The sequence below is a fragment of the Sminthopsis crassicaudata genome, chromosome 4 (assembly GCF_048593235.1).
Source record: "Sminthopsis crassicaudata isolate SCR6 chromosome 4, ASM4859323v1, whole genome shotgun sequence".
Classification (NCBI taxonomy): domain Eukaryota; kingdom Metazoa; phylum Chordata; class Mammalia; order Dasyuromorphia; family Dasyuridae; genus Sminthopsis; species Sminthopsis crassicaudata.
This window is the reverse complement of record NC_133620.1, coordinates 347,359,148-347,377,822: the sequence shown is the minus strand read 5'-3', so window position 1 is coordinate 347,377,822 and position 18,675 is coordinate 347,359,148. Positions and strand designations below refer to the sequence as shown.

The following is an 18,675-nucleotide window of genomic DNA, read 5'->3' as shown; positions in this document are numbered from 1 at the left end:
AGACTTGAAACAGTTAAATGAATGTTACATTATCACCAAGATGGAATAAAAACTAGAGCACTTGACCACTGATCCAGGAGTCTCTTCCCTTGGCTTAGCCTCAAACTCTAGGAATGTCAGCTTTGGGATTTAGTGTCTCATATATTTAGATCTGGAAGGGTCTACAGGGGCCGTCTAGTCTTAACCCCCTCCTGAGGCCCAGAGAGATGAAATCACTTTTACAGATTACCAGGCAAAGGTATAAGTAGTAATTTTCATACCTAAAACAAATGGCAGAGAAAGGTGAAGGGAGCCTGCTTATTTGAGATATGGATGCCAGGGGAGGAAACTCCCTGGGATGGTGCTGCAGCCATAACCCAAGTGGCCTGTCCGGGTCAAGGATCTGCATATAGTTAAGTGGTAGAACTACAATTTGAAGCTAGGTCCTAACATAAACAATAATTACTACTACACACCGTTTTCAGGTTTGCAAAGAATTTTATAATCTCATTTCATCCTCACCAGTGTCTTGGGAAGTCAGTACTTCCATCCATGTACAGATGAAGAAACTCAGAATTTAAGTGTTTTGTCCTAGTCGGTACCTGAGGCTACATCTGAAGTCATCCTGTCTCCAACATTCTCTCCACTAGCTGCCCCCAGCACCATCCTACTCTATAGCATCACTGTGCCTTCCTTCCCAGAACCACTTGAGAGCATGCTCACATCAGAGAACGACTTGGATCCTTCAGCCTTTTCAGAGATGCGTTTCCAGGGCTCCTGCTTTTCTGTGCTGGCGAGGTGTGTCTTCGTGAGGTCCGGCACAGAGCTGTAGTGACACACTCCAGCTTTCTCTGGTAAGGTTGCATTGACCTTTTGCTTGGGGATCTCCTCAAAGAAGTTGAAAGGTTCTATGCATTTCAGAGACTCATTTTTCTTTAGCTTCAGCTTTGACTTTGAGACCAAGATGGATGATGGAGAGGGCATCAACATGGAGGAAGTGGAGAGCTGAGAAGGAGCAAACCAAATATATGCATGGTACTTGGTGAATCTACCTCTTATCCCTGTTAAGTCATTTGCATAAGAGGGTGCTGAGGTTGTGGGGGGTTGGGGGGAAGGGCCCATTATAAAAGCCTCTCTCATATAGTACCAAACCTAGAGTTTTGAGATAGTAGGCAAAATAAAAAAAAATAATAATCATCTGTATCTTTGCACTCATGTACAAAGGAGGAAGGTGTAATGTATAAGGGGAATGGGTAAAATGGGATTTGGAAGGGAAACTCAAGACTTAGGTGAGACAAGGTAAGACTAGGCTGGGAAGAGGGGAAGAGTGCCATGCTTTTTCCAGATGGGGGGGGGACCAAAAGAAAGAGCAGAAGACAGTCATCCCTAAGTTATGTCCTTCACGAAATCACCAGAATCCCTTGAAATTTCCACATCTCAGAAGTTTTGCCCAGTTGTCTGGTAGCAGGATAATTTGCTGGGTCTAACAGAGAAATCATCCTCTCCTAGAGGGAGAACTAGGAGTGTGGGGTCAAGGTAGTCTTGGAATCAGCCCCTCCCACCCCCCCCCCCCATGACTTTTCTGGAGGGGTGGGCAGCAGTACAGTCCTGTGGCCTTTCTAGACACCTTATTGAAGGCAGAAAGGAAGGTGTACAAGACAGGACCTGCGCAGCATTCTTTACTGTTTGGCCAGGAAAAGGACAAGGGGGAACCCTGTGCCTCTCCAGCCCCCCACCCCATTGCGGCTCTCAGCCCTCTTCTCAGCCCAACACTTTCAGCGTGCTTGGACCCTGGTCCGTGGTCTTCTTGATCAGCCCCTCCACCCCCAAAGGCAGGGCAGGGAGGTGTACTGGATATTTCCGATTTTCCCGACCATCGGCATTTACTTGTCTGGCGCTGTGCACGGGAGCTCTTTGTTTTGTCTCCTTTGGTAGAGACACCCTGGTCACATCGCCTGCTGATTCACCCTGAAGTTCGGTCTTCTTCTCCTTCGAATAGAAGGCTTTCTTCTCCTGCTTCAGCCGTAATTCCTGGATCTGCTGCCTAGTCAATTCAATCCAATTCAACAAATTTGTTACAACAATAACAGAGTACTGTGCTAGCTGCTGGGGAAAATACAAAGTTTAGATAAGACAAGGGGACCTGCCCTTATAAAGTTGGCAGTCTAGGAAAGGATAAGATATATAACATAGATAGCGGTAACAATAATTCATGCTAAGTACCAGAGCCACCACTAGGAATTCTGACACTTGGGTTAAATTCAGTTATGGGGGTGAAGGGCAGGATGGGAGGCAGTGGTCCACAGAGGCCCCAGGAGACAAATCGAATTGTACACAGTCACACCCAGAAAGGGGACAACCCATTCTCACCCCTCCTTCTCCCCTGATCTCTGCTAATCCTTGACCGCATGCCACCACCTGTCTATGCTCAGGGGCATAGGTTAGACACAGAAAAGATAGTATCTGGATAGATATAAGAGGCAACCCCACAACCACCATAGTGTCAGCCTGAGACAAATTCCCGGTGAACTTGTCCCAGTTACAACTCTGAAAAATTCACCAAAGAGATACAGATTATTATTTGAGATCCAAAGGGAGGTTATTCCTGACTAGGTGGGTTGAAGAGCTAGGGGAAAGGGAGAAGGTGGGAGGAGTGCCCATGGTGCAGGGACCAGTAATTAAATAGGTAACATTGTGGAGGTAACATCAGTTCAACTTGAGTTGGATTTTAAAGGATAAGAGAAAATGGGAGCATAGTACAAGAATAGGGAATAGGGTAAAAAGGAATAGGAAAAAAGTATATGGCACACTCAAAAGACAGAGAATAAACTTAGTTTGTCAGGAATGCAGAGTTGATGTGGGTATATATAGTAATAGAAAACAAGGCTGGAAAGGCAGGGTGCAAACATTTAAGATCGAAGATGGCTTTGAATACCAGACAAAGGATTCCTGTCTTATTTAATGAGATATTACTTGATGAGAGACGTTTTGAGTAGATGAATGACATGACCAGATGTATACATAAAAATAATCTGAAAACAATCTGAAGAATAGATTGATGAAGGGATCGTGTCTCATTGTTCGTTGAGGGCACCTTCATCCTCCCAGCCACCCAAGTTCTCATCTTTAAATTATACTTGATTCACAGGCTTCCTTCAAGTCACAACTAAAATCCTACCTTCCATAGGAATTTCTTCCCTTAATTCACCCTTAATTTTAGTGCCTTTCCTCTGTCATTTCCTATTTGTATCTCACTTGTATACTTCTCTTTGCTTTCTGTCTCATTGGTTTGTGAGCTTCTCGAGGGCAGGGAATTTGTTTTGCCTTTCTTTGCATCCCCACTTGCATGTAAGACTTTTCTTTTTCTCTCACTCCCTATGGCTAAACGATTGTTCAAACTCATGGGGTCTTCCACCGTAGCACCTTGTACATTTGTGACCGTTCTCCTGATTACACAACATCTACCCTAACTTTGTACTTCATGAGGGGAGAAAAGGATGTATAACAAGTACACACTTCTATAAAGCAGGGACCAGAAGAAAACCTGTGGTATTAGTGCCTTCTCTCTATGGATAATCTCCATCTTATTCTGTCTATAACTTGTTTGCACATAGTTCTTTGAATATTATTCTCCCCCTCCCAGTCCATTAGTCTTTTGAGCTCCCAGAGAGGGGGATCTGCTTTGGTGCCTTTCTTTGTACTAAAATCACTTTAGCAAAGTACCTGGTCCAGAATAGAGGCTTAACAAAAGTTTGCTGACTTGACTTAGTAAACTCTCAGATGAAGTTCTCTCTAGCAAGGCAGATAGGTGCCTTTTTTGGAATTTACAATCTTAAAAGTTGCCTATAAAATCAAGAGATTACATAACTTGAGCAGGGTGACACAGCCAGTGTGCATCAAGGGGCAGTTTAGAACTTGGGGCCACCTTGGCTCCCTGGCCTGCTCTCAACCTACTATACCAGGGTTGTCTGTGGATAAGAAGAGCTATTATTCATATAGACCTTTCCTCATGTTATGATTCTCACAACAGCCGTGTGAAATATGTGCTACTATTACCCCCATTTTACAGATGAGGAAACTGAGGCCAGGAGAAATGAAATGACTTGCCCAAGATCACACAGCTCTAAGTGTCCGAGGCTGGATTTGAACTATGGTCTTCCTAACTTCAAGTCCGGCACTCTGTCCACTATGCCACCTAGCTGCAAAAGTAATGCAAAACAATAAAACATTTCAAAAGGAAAAGAACTTTAACCATTTGAAGGGGAGTGGGAGAGGGAGGTGGGCAGGAATCGGAAAGGGCTTAGACCATTGCAATGGTCTCCCTATTTCCAGTTTCTCTTCTCTCCAGTCTTTCCTCCACACAGCTGCCAAGTTGATATTCCTAAAACAGAAATCTGATCACGTCACACCTCCATCTTTCTGTCCCATTGCTTCTAGGATAAAGTACAAAATGAGAATTTTTGGAAAGTAAAGGCTTCCACAATGACTTTCACCTACCTTTTCAGTCATACATAAAGTCTGTTGCAGTCAAACTAGCCATGTCTTCCAGCAGGTCATTCCCCCTAGAATGTCCTCCCTCCTTACCTCTATCTCAGGAAATCCCTGGTTTCATTCAAAGCATCTCCTAGAGAAGACCTTCCCTGATCTTCCCAGTTGTCAAAATCTCACCCTCTCAAAGTTAGCTGACATTACTTCCAAGATATATGGCATTTGCCTCTTGTAGAGTTTAAGCTGCTGGAAGGCAGGTACTTTTGTTTTTGTTTTTGTATTCAAACATGTTTGTTTAATGAACATTTGTTGAAATGAATCAGAAAAGTTCTAGTAGGAGATTATTGTAATTGTCCAAACTGGGTAAAAAGGTGGGTATGAATTAGTGAGAGTGAGAGTGGGAAAAGACAAAAGGGAAGAAATAAATCCTGTAGAATTGGATTCTACCATACTAAATAGTTGAATGGATAGGAAACATGAAGGGGATGGAGAGAAATCTCTAAATTGATAGACAAGAGGAAATAGAATAAAGAAATAGTGTGTGTGATGCCACTAATAGAAATATTGAAGTCAGAGAGGATAACAGATTATGGAAGAAAAAAAAAAGAACTCAGTTAATTATTTTGAATTTAAGGTGCTAATGGGCTATTCAAGTAGCAATGTCCTATAGAAATAATCTTATGCTCTTCAGATCCAGGTAAGAATATTCTAAATAAAGATTTGAGTTTTGTCAGTCAATAAGTATTTGTTAAAGTCTTACTATGTGCTAAGCATGAGGATGCAAAGAAAGGCAATAATATAATCCCTGACTACAGGGAGCTTCTATTCTAATGGGGAGATAGCATGCAAATCTCTTATGCACACACAAAATACATATACACAGCATAAATGAAGGGTAATTATCAGAAGGTAAAGGGAGAAAGACCAGGAAAGGTCTCCACTAAGCAAAGTTTAAGAGTTGAACCTAAAAAAAATTAATTGGAGCTCAGAAAGGAGCTGAGGGTAGGAGATACTGATTTAGTAGGCATTTTCATTGAAGTGAGAGTTGAACCCATGGAAATGGATGCAATTACTAAAAAAGAAGAGAAAAGGAAGAGGAAGGAGAAGAAAAGAGAGGAGGTGAAGAAAGAAGAGAGAAGGAATGAGAAAGGGAGAAGAGAAAAAGAAAAAAAATAGGAGAATATTATGACATAGGAAAGAAAATAAGAAGTGATTAGAAAATTAAGAAAATGGAAGAATTTGGTATCAATGAGGCTGATTAAGATGAGTATGTAGAAGGAAAACAGACAATAGGGTTAAAAAAATACAAAGAAATCTGGTAGGATGGGGTCTGAAAAAAATTTCACTGGATTTGTTGATCCTTGGAGATCTGACCAAGAGAACAGTTTTAACAGGGGGAGGTTAGAGTAGGGTATGGAGTGGAAAGGATTAAGGGAAAACATTTGGAAATATAGGACAGTAGCTGGATAGCACAGAGTTAAACGAGTTAAGAAAAGGTTTTTTAAATTTAGAAATGAGAAGACAAGGATGTTAGTAAGTAGGTATGGGAAGGAACCAATGAAGAGGGGAAGATTAAAAAGATTTATGGGCAAAAACCACTCAATCTCTCAGGGCCCCATAGGATTAACTTTTTAAGACTGTACATTTCAAAACAGTTGATCTTTCTTGATAAAAGAAATCTCCCCACCAGGAGCTCCCTACATCTGTAAAATCACAGATCTGTATCCAAAAATCAAAAAGGGGAAGAAAAAAGGAGAGAATAATACTGGAGTAGGTGGGATATGATGAAACCAAGGGTGCAGGTAGAAGAATTGATCTATCAAGGAACATACTTATTCTCTCCTCTGAGACCAGAAGGAAGGAGATAGGGTGAATGAGGATGCTAGAAGTATTGAATACTAAAGGAGAAAACTGAAGAAAATCCTTATTAACAATAGATAATGACAAATGGTCTTGGTGGTAGCAACTAGTAAGGGATGATAAGGGTCTTGACCTAGGGCTCCTTCAGCTTAAGATGGGTTTTTACCTAGATGTGGGGGAAGGGGTACCTAGTTTTCACCCCTCTTTTCTCAGAGCAACCCAATAATTCTCAACAACTGGTTCTAGGCAATTAGCATTGAAATCTAGAAATCTATAGCAGAAGTTATTTAGTCTTCCCCAAACCCCCTATCCCTAATTTCATACAGTGAGAAGACAATATGGGAACCCAAAGGACACAGATGTCCAGCAGCAGACACTCCTGCCTGTTTGTCAAACAACACATTGATCCAGAACCAAGTCAGCATTGCTGTCCATCCGGGTTAAGTGAGTGCCCACAAACAAGAACCCACCTATTTGATAACTTGAGATTTTATACTTTTCAATCTTTATGGGTAGCCTATGGGATAAGGGTATCCCCTTCTTCAAATTTCTTCAAGCAACTTTAATGGTGGGAAAACTATGGCTACACCAGGCCTTCTAAAGTCAAAGAATAGTTTATGGACACAGAAGACACTGGTGACAATCTCAAGAGCCAAACCCAAGGCCTTGCCCACCCTCTGATGGCCCTGGCTTTCCTTTTCGTACCGGGCATGCACTTCCCGGGCTCTGGAGGCCGCCGTGTTTTGAAAGAGTGAATTGCTGTGATGAAAATATTTCTGATATTTTTCAAACCCAAACTCTGGATAAATCCTCCGGAAGCCACCACTTTTTTCCTTCTCATAACGCTCTATTTTCTCCAGCCACATAGCCTGATAATTCTTTAATTCTTCAATCCTAAAAGAAGCAGAGACATGGGATTACAACAACTTTTCTCTGAATGAGACTCAATTCAATTGGGGTATTAGGTCAGCTAAAGGAAGTCCCTTCACCCAGTTCTCCCACCTCCAATTCAGACCTCACTTATGATCCCCTCCATGATCATTACTACCAATGGAGATGTCCTTTCAAATGTAGTAAGATAGAAGGAGCTTAAAGGGTTTCATACCTTCCTGGGTTTAGTTCTGATGAGATGAGGAATCATTCCCCTCCCAAAGAGAAACAATCTCAAGGAACAATTTGTGTTTACCTGAATTCAAGGTCTCCAAGGAGTTTGACATGCTTTTATAAACACAATAGTCTTTTTCCTCAGAATCTCCCTGAGAAGGAAAAGGTCAGACCCAGAGGAGTGAAAGAACCAAAATTCACACAATAATCTTTTTTTCCTCAGAGTCTCCTTGAGAAGGTAAAGGTCTGATGGAGAGGAGTGAAAGAACCGAAATTCAAAAGCCGTAGATGTTAAGACATGTCCCTACCCCTAATTCAGAATATGACTTTGGTGGTCAAGTTCCCCATTCCTCGAGTCCCTCATCTATAAAAAGGGGTTTGAGTGAAAAGTTCTCGAGTCATTTCCTCTAGCTCTAATATTCTGTAACTTGTTTCTATGTTAAAAGGCTTCTTGCTCTTTTTCAAAGCAGTGAAATCAAGGCCTAATGATATATTCAGTGAGCTGAATATGCAGCCAAACCAGAAACAAAATTAAAATTATTTTTATTTTTATCTCCCGCCCCCCAACCAATTCTTTTTTGGGGGAAGGGGTAATGAGGATTAAGTCTAAGCCCACATAGCTAATAAGTGTCAAGTATCTAAGATCAGATTTGAACTCAGGTCATTGTGACTACAGGGCTCATGCTCTAGCCATTTCAGCATCTTGATGCCCCATCTCCCTCACTCAAAAAAAAATTCTAAAAAGGTCTTTTCTTTTGATGGGGCAATTGGGGTTAAATGACTTGCCCAGGGTCACACAGCTAGGAAGAGTTAAGTGTCTGAGGGCAAATTTGAACTTGGGTCCTTCCTGACTTCAGAACTGGGTCTCTTTCCCCTGTGCCCCCTGGCTGCCCCAAAAGGTCTCCTTTTCAAGAAATTAAAGTAATCCAGCCTTCAAAGGGACAATTCAGGGCTGCCCAAGTGCTATCATTTGAGAGATGCTAAAAGGCCCCTCCTTTTTTGGGGGGGGGGTCTACCCAATTGCCTTCCACTGGGTCTTGTGGTCTACACATTAACACATTAGTGTGTGGTCTACCATTGGGAACTGTGATTCCAGAAGACTGTAATTAAAACATAAAAATGGGAGAAGTAACACTAAGACATCAGCACCTGATCAATTTATCAGGGTCATTAGACTAATTTCAGAGCAAAGAAAGGAAAGCAGATAAGAAAATGAATGTGACAGAGTGAAAAGCAGGGAGAATAAGTGGGGCAGGAAGGAAAAGATTTAGCAGGTTGCCCAAGCAGGCAGCCCTGGGACCCATGGGTGCAGAAGGAGCATGGCACTGAGGCCTAGCCAAGCACAAAGAGGGCCTGGGAGAGAGGAGGGAAGGAGCATCGAGGTCATTTCACTCTTCCTCTTGATGAGGGCACACCTGATCTCCTTGGAACGGAAATCCTGCAGAAACCTTGCCCTGCGCTTCGCTTCCTCCAGGACTTTCTTCTTCTCACAGGCTCCCAGGTTGATCAGGACCAGGGTGTCATATAGCAGACTGTCTTTTACTTCTTTGTCTAACCGGGAATCAGTGGAGAAGCTTGGAGAGTGATTAACCTGAGAGTGATTAACCAAGATGGTGGCTTGGGGGGTTAAGTTACCAGATTGGAAAGGGGAACAATTCCTAAGAGTAGAAATTAATGGGTCTCTCCATCTAAGAACAACTCATTTGTTTTAAGAGACTACCACCTCCCCCATATTACCTCAGCTTTCCTAAGAGTATAAATTAATGGGACCCTCCATCCAAGAAGAACTCACTTGTTTCTAAAGACCACCAGCTCACTCGTATTACCTCAGCTAGAAATATAAGGGTTAGTTGTGAGCCAATTCCACTTGTGATGACTCTTTCTATACTGGGCTGGTCTACCTCTCCCCAAGGCAACCTGATGGACAAGTTCCCACCACTCCTTTTGTGGCTATGCCAGACTTAGTGCAGCCATCTCATCAGGTTCAGTTTTATAGCAGCTCAGAAAGTCCCAAACTCAAAAGATTTGACGGTAGCTGGGATTACTGGGATGTGCAAGCATACTGGGCAATGACTCACATTTACATATCAATCTTCCATTTTCAAGACGGGGAAAGTGAGATTCAGAAAAGTTAACTGACTTGCCCATGCTCCCACAAGCTATGTGTCAGAACTGGGATTCAGACCTGCATATCTCTTAACTCCATGTCTAGAACTACTTCCCATTAAGCCATACTCCCTTTCACCAAGGAATATCCTGGGGTCTTAAGAGGAGGCTGTTGAAGGGCAAAAGGAAAGAAAAGTATGTGAGAAAAGAATTTAGAATAAGGAAGAGACAATTCTGGTGGTTTTTGTTTCATTTTACTCTGAGTGGATGAAAACAAGTTGTGAAATGCTCTTTAACTCACTTTCTATTTCAGATCTTTTTTGAGAGTGTGTAGATAGAGAGGATTAGTAAATAATAAATCCCACACTGATATTTGTATAGCCCTTACTATGTGTTAGGTACTGTGCAAAGTGCTTTACATATGTAATTTAATTTGATTTTCACGAAAACTCTGGGAAATAAGTGTTATTATTATCCCCATTTTACAGATGGGGAAACTGTTTAACTTGGCCAGGATCATTTCATTAATAGCTGTCTGGGGGCAAGATTTGAAATCAGATCTTCCTCACTCCATGCCCAGCATTCTATCCACTAAGAAGGTGTGTGTGTGTGTGTGTGTGTGTGTGTGTGTGTGTGTGTGTGTGTGTGTGTGTGTGTGTGTGTGAGGTGGGTCAAGGAGTACCAAAAAAGGGAGGGAAATAGGGAAGAAAATCACCTTAATTCTCATTCTCCTCTTCTTCCAAATCAAGTCAATCCAAAAGAAAACTGACCCTATCACAACATAACATTCTCACTCTTTTTGTTATAGTTCACTTTGTTTTCTTACTTTTCTTTTCTTTTTGATCTGATTTTTCTGGTGCAGCAAGGGAATTGTATAAATATGTTTACACATATTGGATTTAACATATTTTAACATATATAATATATGTTGGGTTGCTTGCCAACTAGGACAGGGGATGGAGGGCAGGAGGGGAAAATTTGGAACAGGAGGCTATGCAAGGGTCAATGTTGAAAATTATCCATGCATATGTTTTGAAAATAAAAAAATAAATTAAATTTGGAACAGGAGGCTATGCAAGGGTCAATGTTGAAAATTATCCATGCATATGTTTTGAAAATAAAAAAATAAATTAAAAAAAGAGAACTGACCCTAAAAGAAAGCACCTGCATCTTACACCAGCAGTTAGGAGTGATAGAGAAAACAATGGGACTGAGTAGTTTCAAAATATAAAATAAAGGACTATGGGAAAGAAGAGACTGGCTAAGTAAAGAGAAAGGAAAAGGAGATAAAAACAGCTTTATCTCTTTTCTTTTCTTGTCTTTGACTGATCCCAATCAAGGATATCCCTTCTCAGGAGCCTCCTTTGTACGGAGAGGTGGGGTTACCTCTGGGACTCCAGTATTTTCACAAACCAGGAACTGGGTTTGAATTTCCAGATCAGGGTGGACTTGAGAAATGTATAATTCCCTGAAGTCTGTCCCCCTCTGCTGGTCACTTCCCGTGCTGGTCACACTCACTTGGCCCTGAGGGATAAGGCACTAGGGAGCTTGAGAGAAAAGCTTGAGTGAAAAAGAGGGGAAACCAAAGAATGACTTGAATAGAAGTGGACAAGGGACACATATTCCCTGTCCATCTCTTACCAAGGTGCTTATTTAAAATCTGATGAATCGGATTACCTCCAGAAGCCAGGGTTTAAGTTTTCTATCCAGCAGAATATCAAAGCCCAAAATTTCAAAGCAGGCACTATTCATGATGTGGTTGGGGAAGCAGGTATGATAGTTGTGTTTAATTATAGGGTGAGCAGTAATCAAGGTCTTGATGATTATATCTTCAATATCTTTCCACATCTTCACCGTGTCACAGCCAAGTTTGTCCATGTGGGCATTGAAGGTGGAGAGCTTTCTACAAAACGAATGTTAAAATGTTAAAAAAAAAAAAAAAAAAAAAAAAAAAAAAAGGGAGAAGGGCTAAACCTTTGGGTCCCCAGAGGTTTTCAGTGCTGTGTCAAGATTGAAAGATCTTGGAAACTGAAAAACAAAAGCACTACATGATGGTATTATTGGAGGAAGCTGAGTTTGATATTCTGCTTGAGTTCAGGAGTTCTGACCTACCATAGAGGGAAAAACAATGGGGGGAAAAACTAAGTCCACTCTAAATCTGGCACCAATGTGGTAAGCCCCAGAGTGTGTGTATGTGGAGTGGGGAGCAGCAGGCTTCGTAAAGAGGGCCAAATCCGTCCAGATCAGAAAGCTAGGAGTGTTGCTGCAATTGCAGTTTGGAGAAAATGGAGGGAGCCAGTATCTCCTCTTCCTCATTCCATCCCCCCACCATCTTCAAACCCTTCCCCTGCAAAAATTCATTGGAATCTTCAGGATTTAGATTTAGAAGGGATCTAGATCTAATTTAATCCTTTCATTTTACCAATAAGGAACCTAAAAAATAACTTGCTCAAGGTTAATATAGGTCATAAGAGACAGAGGTATTATTATTTCTATTTATTTATTGCTGAGGCAGTTGGGTTAAGTGACTTGCTCAGCATCACACAACTGGGCAGTGTTAAGTGTCTGAGGCCACATTTGAATTCAGGTCCTCCTGACTTCAGGCCTGGTGCTCTATCACTACACTACATAGATGTCCCAACATTATCATTATTTGAATTCAATTCCTCCAGGTTCAAATCCATTGCTCTTTCCATTTCATCACACTGTCTAGTAGCTACATTGAAAACAGTGCTATAGAAGTTGAGATCAAATAACTACTAAGACTTAGGATAGAAAATAGCATTTTTACCTTTTTAGTTTGTTTATTTTCCTTCTCATGGTTTTTTTTTTCCTTTTGTTCTCATTTTTCTCAAACAACATGACAATTATGGAAATATATTTAAAATAATTGCACATATTTAACCTGTATCAGATTATTTACTGTCTTGGGGAGAGGAGAGGTTAAAGGAGATGGAACAAAAATTTGAAACACAAAGTCTTATAAAAATGAATGTTGAAAACTATCTTTACAAATATTTGGAAAAATAAAATACTATTGAAAAAAAATTAAAAACTAACTACTAAGCTAGAAAAAGGAGTCAAGATTTCCAGTGTTGATAACAGAAGTAAGCTAAAACTACTCTATTTAATAATGAAGGTCCAGGGAATGGAATATTGATTAAATTTTTAGGATTACAAAGATAAAGGCAGCTCTTATTACTCTTTATAAAGGGATTTCTGAGTCACCATATAGGGGCTTAAAAATCACAGAACCCCAAACTTAAAAGCGAGCCCAAAAAAGCACCTAAAAGATTCTAAAATAATTGTCCAAAGTCCCCCAGAAGTAAAATCGAGTATTTAATTTTAACCAAAAGCTTTTAGGATATCATTCAGAGCTAAATGACTCTTATTTAACAAAAAAATCAAATAAAAATCAACTATATTTGGTTTTTAAACCCCCTCAACAGATTAGAAGCAGCAAACTAGAAACAGGACAAGAAGATGGCTATGGCCAGGTCCACTAAGAACAGTGAAACTTGACAGCTGACAATCTATCAGATCAAATGTGATATGTGAAGTGCTTTGCAAGCTTTAAAAAGCTATATAAATGCTATTGCTACATTATTATTGACATTGACCAAGGAGACAGAAAAACTAAAACTAAAAACAAAACAAAAAAAACCCCCCAGAATTAGCTGTACTATGCACTAGGGAAAAATAGACTAATGAATGTTTTTAATACTGACCTCTACTCATTAGGAAGAGATATATTTTGTTCATTACCATCTGATCTGTCCTCCCTTTTCTTAGCCAAACTTATCTATTCTACAGCCTCTGCAGTCTGGCTCCCTATTTAAAACCTTCTCCAGAAAGTAGGTAGGTCAGTAGCTCAAGAGGTAGGATATTATTAGTCTTGAGTCAGGAAGATCAGAGTTCAAAGCCTGTCTAGAGACACTGACTAGCTGTGTGACCCTAGACAAATCACTTAAACCTTACCATCTCCATGTGCTCAGGTTAGTAAGGGGAGAAGGCTGGACATGATGTAATATAATAGGATTGAACACACTGTTTTTTATCTTTTCTAAAGGCATGATGTTGGGAAGAGATAAAAATTAAAAAAAAACATTTATATAAAAAATTATATAACTCTTTGAAATTTTCAGAGATTCATATTTATGTATATACATACATATTATATATATATATATATATATGTGTACACACACACATACATATACACACACACACACACACACTCATTTGAGCCTTATAATAATCCTTTAGTGTTGGTGCTATTACAAGTATTGTTCATTCTCTACTTTTTGGAGTTTGGATCAATTAATTTATTTGATTAGAAACTTCTTTCCTCATTATGTATTAACCATTTCTTTTAAATTTCCAGTGCTAAATATACAAACTGATGATCACTCAACTAAAATTGTCCTTTCTAAAGTCACCGAAGTCTATTTAATCTGATAATTTTTCCTCAAGATTCAGCTATCTTGACCTCTCAGTAACATTCAATGCTGTTAACCATCCTCTCCCCTCTTTTCTCTTAGTTCTCCTTCTACCTGTCTGATCATTCCTTATCTGCCTAAGGAGGCTGGGTCTTTATCCATGTCCTACTCATTGACTGTAGATGCCATCTGAGATTCTTTACTGAACTCTCTTTTCTTCATCTCTTGATGACTTCATCTGTTCAGGTGGGTTTAATGATTATCTCTGTATTGATGATTTCAAAGATATATATCTCCTGTTTTAATTTTTTTTCAGCTCCAGTCACATACTACAAGTTATCCACTGGACGTTTAAACTGGATATCCCACAAACATCTCAAATGCAACGTGTCCAAAAGGATCCCCCCAAATCCATCCCCTTTTTGAATTTCTTATTTCTGCTGAGGTCATTAATATTCCTCCAGTCATACAAGTTTGAATGGTGTTAATTTGCACCTGACATGGCCTGTCATTTGTCAAATATTCTTGTTTCTACTTCCACAATATATCTCTTTCAAGTCTCTTCCCTTCTCTCCATTCACATAGCCACTGCTCTAGTTTTCACCTGGACTAAGCAACAACCTTCTATTTGGTCCTAATGGGCCTTCTTTAGTCTCTTTTGTAATCTACCCTTCACCAAACTGCTAAAATGATATTCTTAAAGAGGAAATAAACATACATAAGACAAAATCTCTTTCTCCTCGCTCTTTTTTTTTCCTCTTTTTTTTTCTTCTTTCTCAATTTCTATCCTAGTATTGCTAAGATTGAATATAAACTACTTTTTTTTGGCATTTGAAGACCTTAATCCTAATCTGGTCTAGATTTATCTTTCTAGTCCTTTTTTTTTTCAAACTTCCTTCCCTTACTCCATCCTGAAATAACCGATACCTTTCCAGTCTTTTTATACATCACTGCCCTTTACATTCACTTCACTATGAGCCAAACTGGCCTTCTTGCTTTTCTTCATCCCAAACATTCTATCTGAATGAACTCTCTCTGCTTTTGCACTTGCTCCTTCTCATGCATGAAAGGCACTTATTTCCTCCTTGATTCCATCTTTCTGGATCCCTAGTTTCTCTGAAGACTCAAATCAAATCTTTGTCATGAGACATTTCTTAATTTCCTCCAGCTACCAGTGCTTTTCCCCCTAAAATCACTTGTACTTATTTTGTATATATTTATATATGTGCATGTTATCCTCTTGTTCTAGTTTGTAACCTTCTTGAGGATAGGAACTCTTTTTTTATATTCTGTCTTTGTATACCTAAATTGTGCCTCTCATAGGTAATTTAAAAAGTAGGCTTTTCAGTTGGTTGAAGTTTGGGACATGTAAAAGATATTTTGGGAAAATGTCCATCCAAAATAAGCTAAAATAAATAGCCTTAGCACATGAAGGGAAGATAAAAAGATAGGAATGGGATAATCACTCAGAAGTAAATAGATATGTCTTCCATCAGTCCCAAAATAATCATTGCCATTTAGTGAAACTTATCTGAGGTAAGCAGGTAGTTTCAAGATGGGGGTCAAACTTAAGGCAAGAGAAGCAGTCAGCATCTGAACCTGATGCTTATTGAGGAAAAAGAAGATAGGACAAAGGGATAAAGGAGGGAAGAAAGGAGAAAAAAAGAAGAAAAACAATAAAGGAAGGATGACTCCAAATTCCTTCTAAAGCAGGAATTGTTTTAAAATTCCTTGTATTTCCTACCATGCCTAGCAAAATTCTGGGCACATTTTAGGTATTTGGAAAGTGTTAATTAAAATGTGTTTGAATTAAATTGAATTAAAAAACACACATACAAGGAGAAAAGCATGAAAGGAGTAAAAGAAATGAATAGGGAAAATGATGAGAGGAAAAGGATGAAAAATAGCACACTGGATTTTGAATCAAATTTAAGTTCAAATACATCATGTGTCACTGTGCATAAACTGAACTCAATGTCTTAAAGGTCCCATTCAGCTCTAAAAATCTATGTTCCCATGATCCTAAGGGCAAGGCAAAATGGCCCATACAAAAATAGGAATGAGGTAATCTGTAGGAAAGAGAAAGCATCTATAAAGTAAGGAGGAAAGAAGAAAGGGATAAAAATAAAGAGAAAAGAATGATAAGAGAGGGGAAGGAAGGAGAAGAGAGTTAGAAATCAAGGCACATTTACTGAGTGTCTACACTGAGCACAGCACTTTGCCAAGTCCTGATGGAAATTTAAAAAAAAAAAAGATTTATAAGAAATGGTTCTTGAACTATTTAAATACAGTGTATGCACTACGCTAAGCATTTTGAAAACATAATCTAAATAAGAACCCTATGAGGTAGATGATATTATTGTCCCCATTTTGAGGCAGACAAGTTAAGTCCTACAGGAGAGGGTCCCAAAGCTAGGAAGTATTTGAGGCTGAATTTGAACTCTGAAATGTCTGACTCCAGGCCTGTACACCTACTAGCTGCCCCAGTGCCTAACATGGTGCTTTTAACAATGCTTAATAAATTGTTTTAGACTTATTTAGGGAGACTGTTATATATAGAGAGAGAACAGAGTATGTAGAATAGAATTCAAGGTGAGTGACGAGAGGAGGAAGGGAAGGAGAAAAAAAGAAAAAGAAATTTAGAAAGGAGGTAGCTTTGGTCAAAAGGAAAATTTTTATGTTGTCCTCTCTACAGCCACTTCCCTACACCCTCATCTTTTCCTCGAGCCACTTCAGATTCTCCGTCATCATGTGAGCTTATAGTTGGAGCTTCCTTCAGCTACTGCCTCCTTCTCATGATGAAGCCCTAGGGAGAGCAGATACCCACAAGAGAGCTAATCATAGGATCAAAGATTTAAAGGTGAAGAGACCTTAAAGATTATTTAGTTCAAATTCCCTCATTTTACATAGGATAAAACTGAAGAATAGAGAAATAACTGATTTGAGTCACCTTGCTAATAAATTTCAGAGCCAATAATAATTTCATTATAATGAAAATGACAATTCTACCTAAATTGGTCTTCTTGTTCAGAGCCATACCAATCAAATTGCCAAAAATTATTTTATAGAGCTAGAAAAAAATAATAACCAATAGCATCTGGAATTACAAAGACTCAACAATATCAAGGGAATTAATTTTTTAAAAATACAAAGGACATTGGCCTATCACTACCAGAACTAAAACTCTAAAGCAGCAGTCATCAAAAAATATGGTAATGGCTAAGAAGTGGTGGATCTCTGGAATAGGTTAGATACACATAACACAATAATCAATGACCATAGTAATCTTGTATTTGATAAACCCCTAAAACTCCAGCTTCTGGGATAAAAACTCGCTGTTTAAAAAAAATTGTTGGGAAAACTGGAAAATACCTCATACCCCATGCCAAAATAAGGTCAAATAGGTACATGATTTAGGCATAAATGGTGATATTATAAGCAAATTACGAGAGCAAGGGATACTTTGCCTATCATATCTTTAGAGAAGGGAGAAAATTCATGGCCAAAGAAGAACCAGAGAACATGATGAAATAAAAAATAGCCAACTTTGATTACTTTAAATTAAAAAGGGTTTGCACAAACAAGCCAACACAGCCAAGATTATTAGGAAAATACAAAGCATGGGAAAAAAATTTTACAGCCAATGTTTCTGATAAAGGCCTCATTTCTAAAATATATAATTAACTGTATGAAACTTCTAAGAATACAAGTCATTCCCCAAATGATAAATGGTCAAAGAATATGAAAAAAAGAATTTCAGATGAAGAAATTAAAGCCATTTATAGTCACATGAAAAAATGCTTTGAATCACTATTGATTAGAGAAATGCAAATTAAAACAACTCTGATCTCCCACCTCTCAGATTGGCTAAGATGAGAGAAAAAGATAATGATAAATACTAGAGGGAATGTGGTTAAACTGAGACAGTAATGCATTACTGGTGGAATTATGAACGGATTCAACCATTCTAGAGAGCAATTTGGAACCAAAGAGCTGTCAAACTGCGCATACCCTTTGATCCAACAGTGCTACTACTGAGTGTGTAGACCCAAGGAAATCATAAGAAGAGGGAAAAGGACCCACATGTACAAAAATCGTTGTAGCAGCTCTTTTTTTTTTTTTTTTACAAAGAATTGGAAAATTAGTGGATGCCCATCAATTGGATAATGGCTAAGTTATAGTATATGAATGTTATGGAATATTATTGTTCTATAAAAAATAATGAACAAGCTGATTTTAGAACTGATGCCGAATAGAAGCAGCAGAATCAGGAATACATTGTACATTATAACAGCAAGATTATGCGACTATGACAGACTTGTTTCTTCTCAGTAATTCAGTGATCCAAGGCAATGCCAATAAACTTTAGATGGAAAAGGTCATCCATATCCAGAAAGAGAACTATGGAGACTGAATGTAAATCAACACATGCTATGTTCACTTTTTTTTCTTTTTCTTGTTTTATTTTTCTCTCATAGTTTTTCCTTTTGTTTTGATTTTTCTTTCCCAACATGATTCATAAGGAAATATGTAAAAAATGTAATATATAACCAAAATAAAAATACACAAAATAATAACAACAAATAAATTGCAGAAATCAGGTTTGAACTCAGGCTTGACTCCCAATTCAGGGCTCCATTCACAAGTACTTATTAATGGATGGAAGAGTAGAATTTTGATGGGATAGTAGTAAGGCATG

General features: G+C 38.9%; 1 protein-coding gene across 1 annotated transcript in view; it reads right to left on the bottom strand.

Moving 5' to 3' along the window:
- Window positions 1-568: 568 nt before the first annotated feature.
- TTLL6 (tubulin tyrosine ligase like 6) overlaps window positions 569-18,675 on the bottom strand; it is a 36,622-nt gene continuing 18,515 nt past the window's right edge. The window contains exons 10-14 of the mRNA XM_074261253.1: window positions 11,215-11,440; window positions 8,847-9,022; window positions 7,033-7,221; window positions 1,867-2,023; window positions 569-984 (exon numbers count right to left, since the gene is read on the bottom strand). Coding sequence (XP_074117354.1) covers window positions 652-984; window positions 1,867-2,023; window positions 7,033-7,221; window positions 8,847-9,022; window positions 11,215-11,440 — 1,081 coding nt within the window. The 3' untranslated portion in view covers window positions 569-651. The remainder of the gene's footprint in view (window positions 985-1,866; window positions 2,024-7,032; window positions 7,222-8,846; window positions 9,023-11,214; window positions 11,441-18,675) is intronic.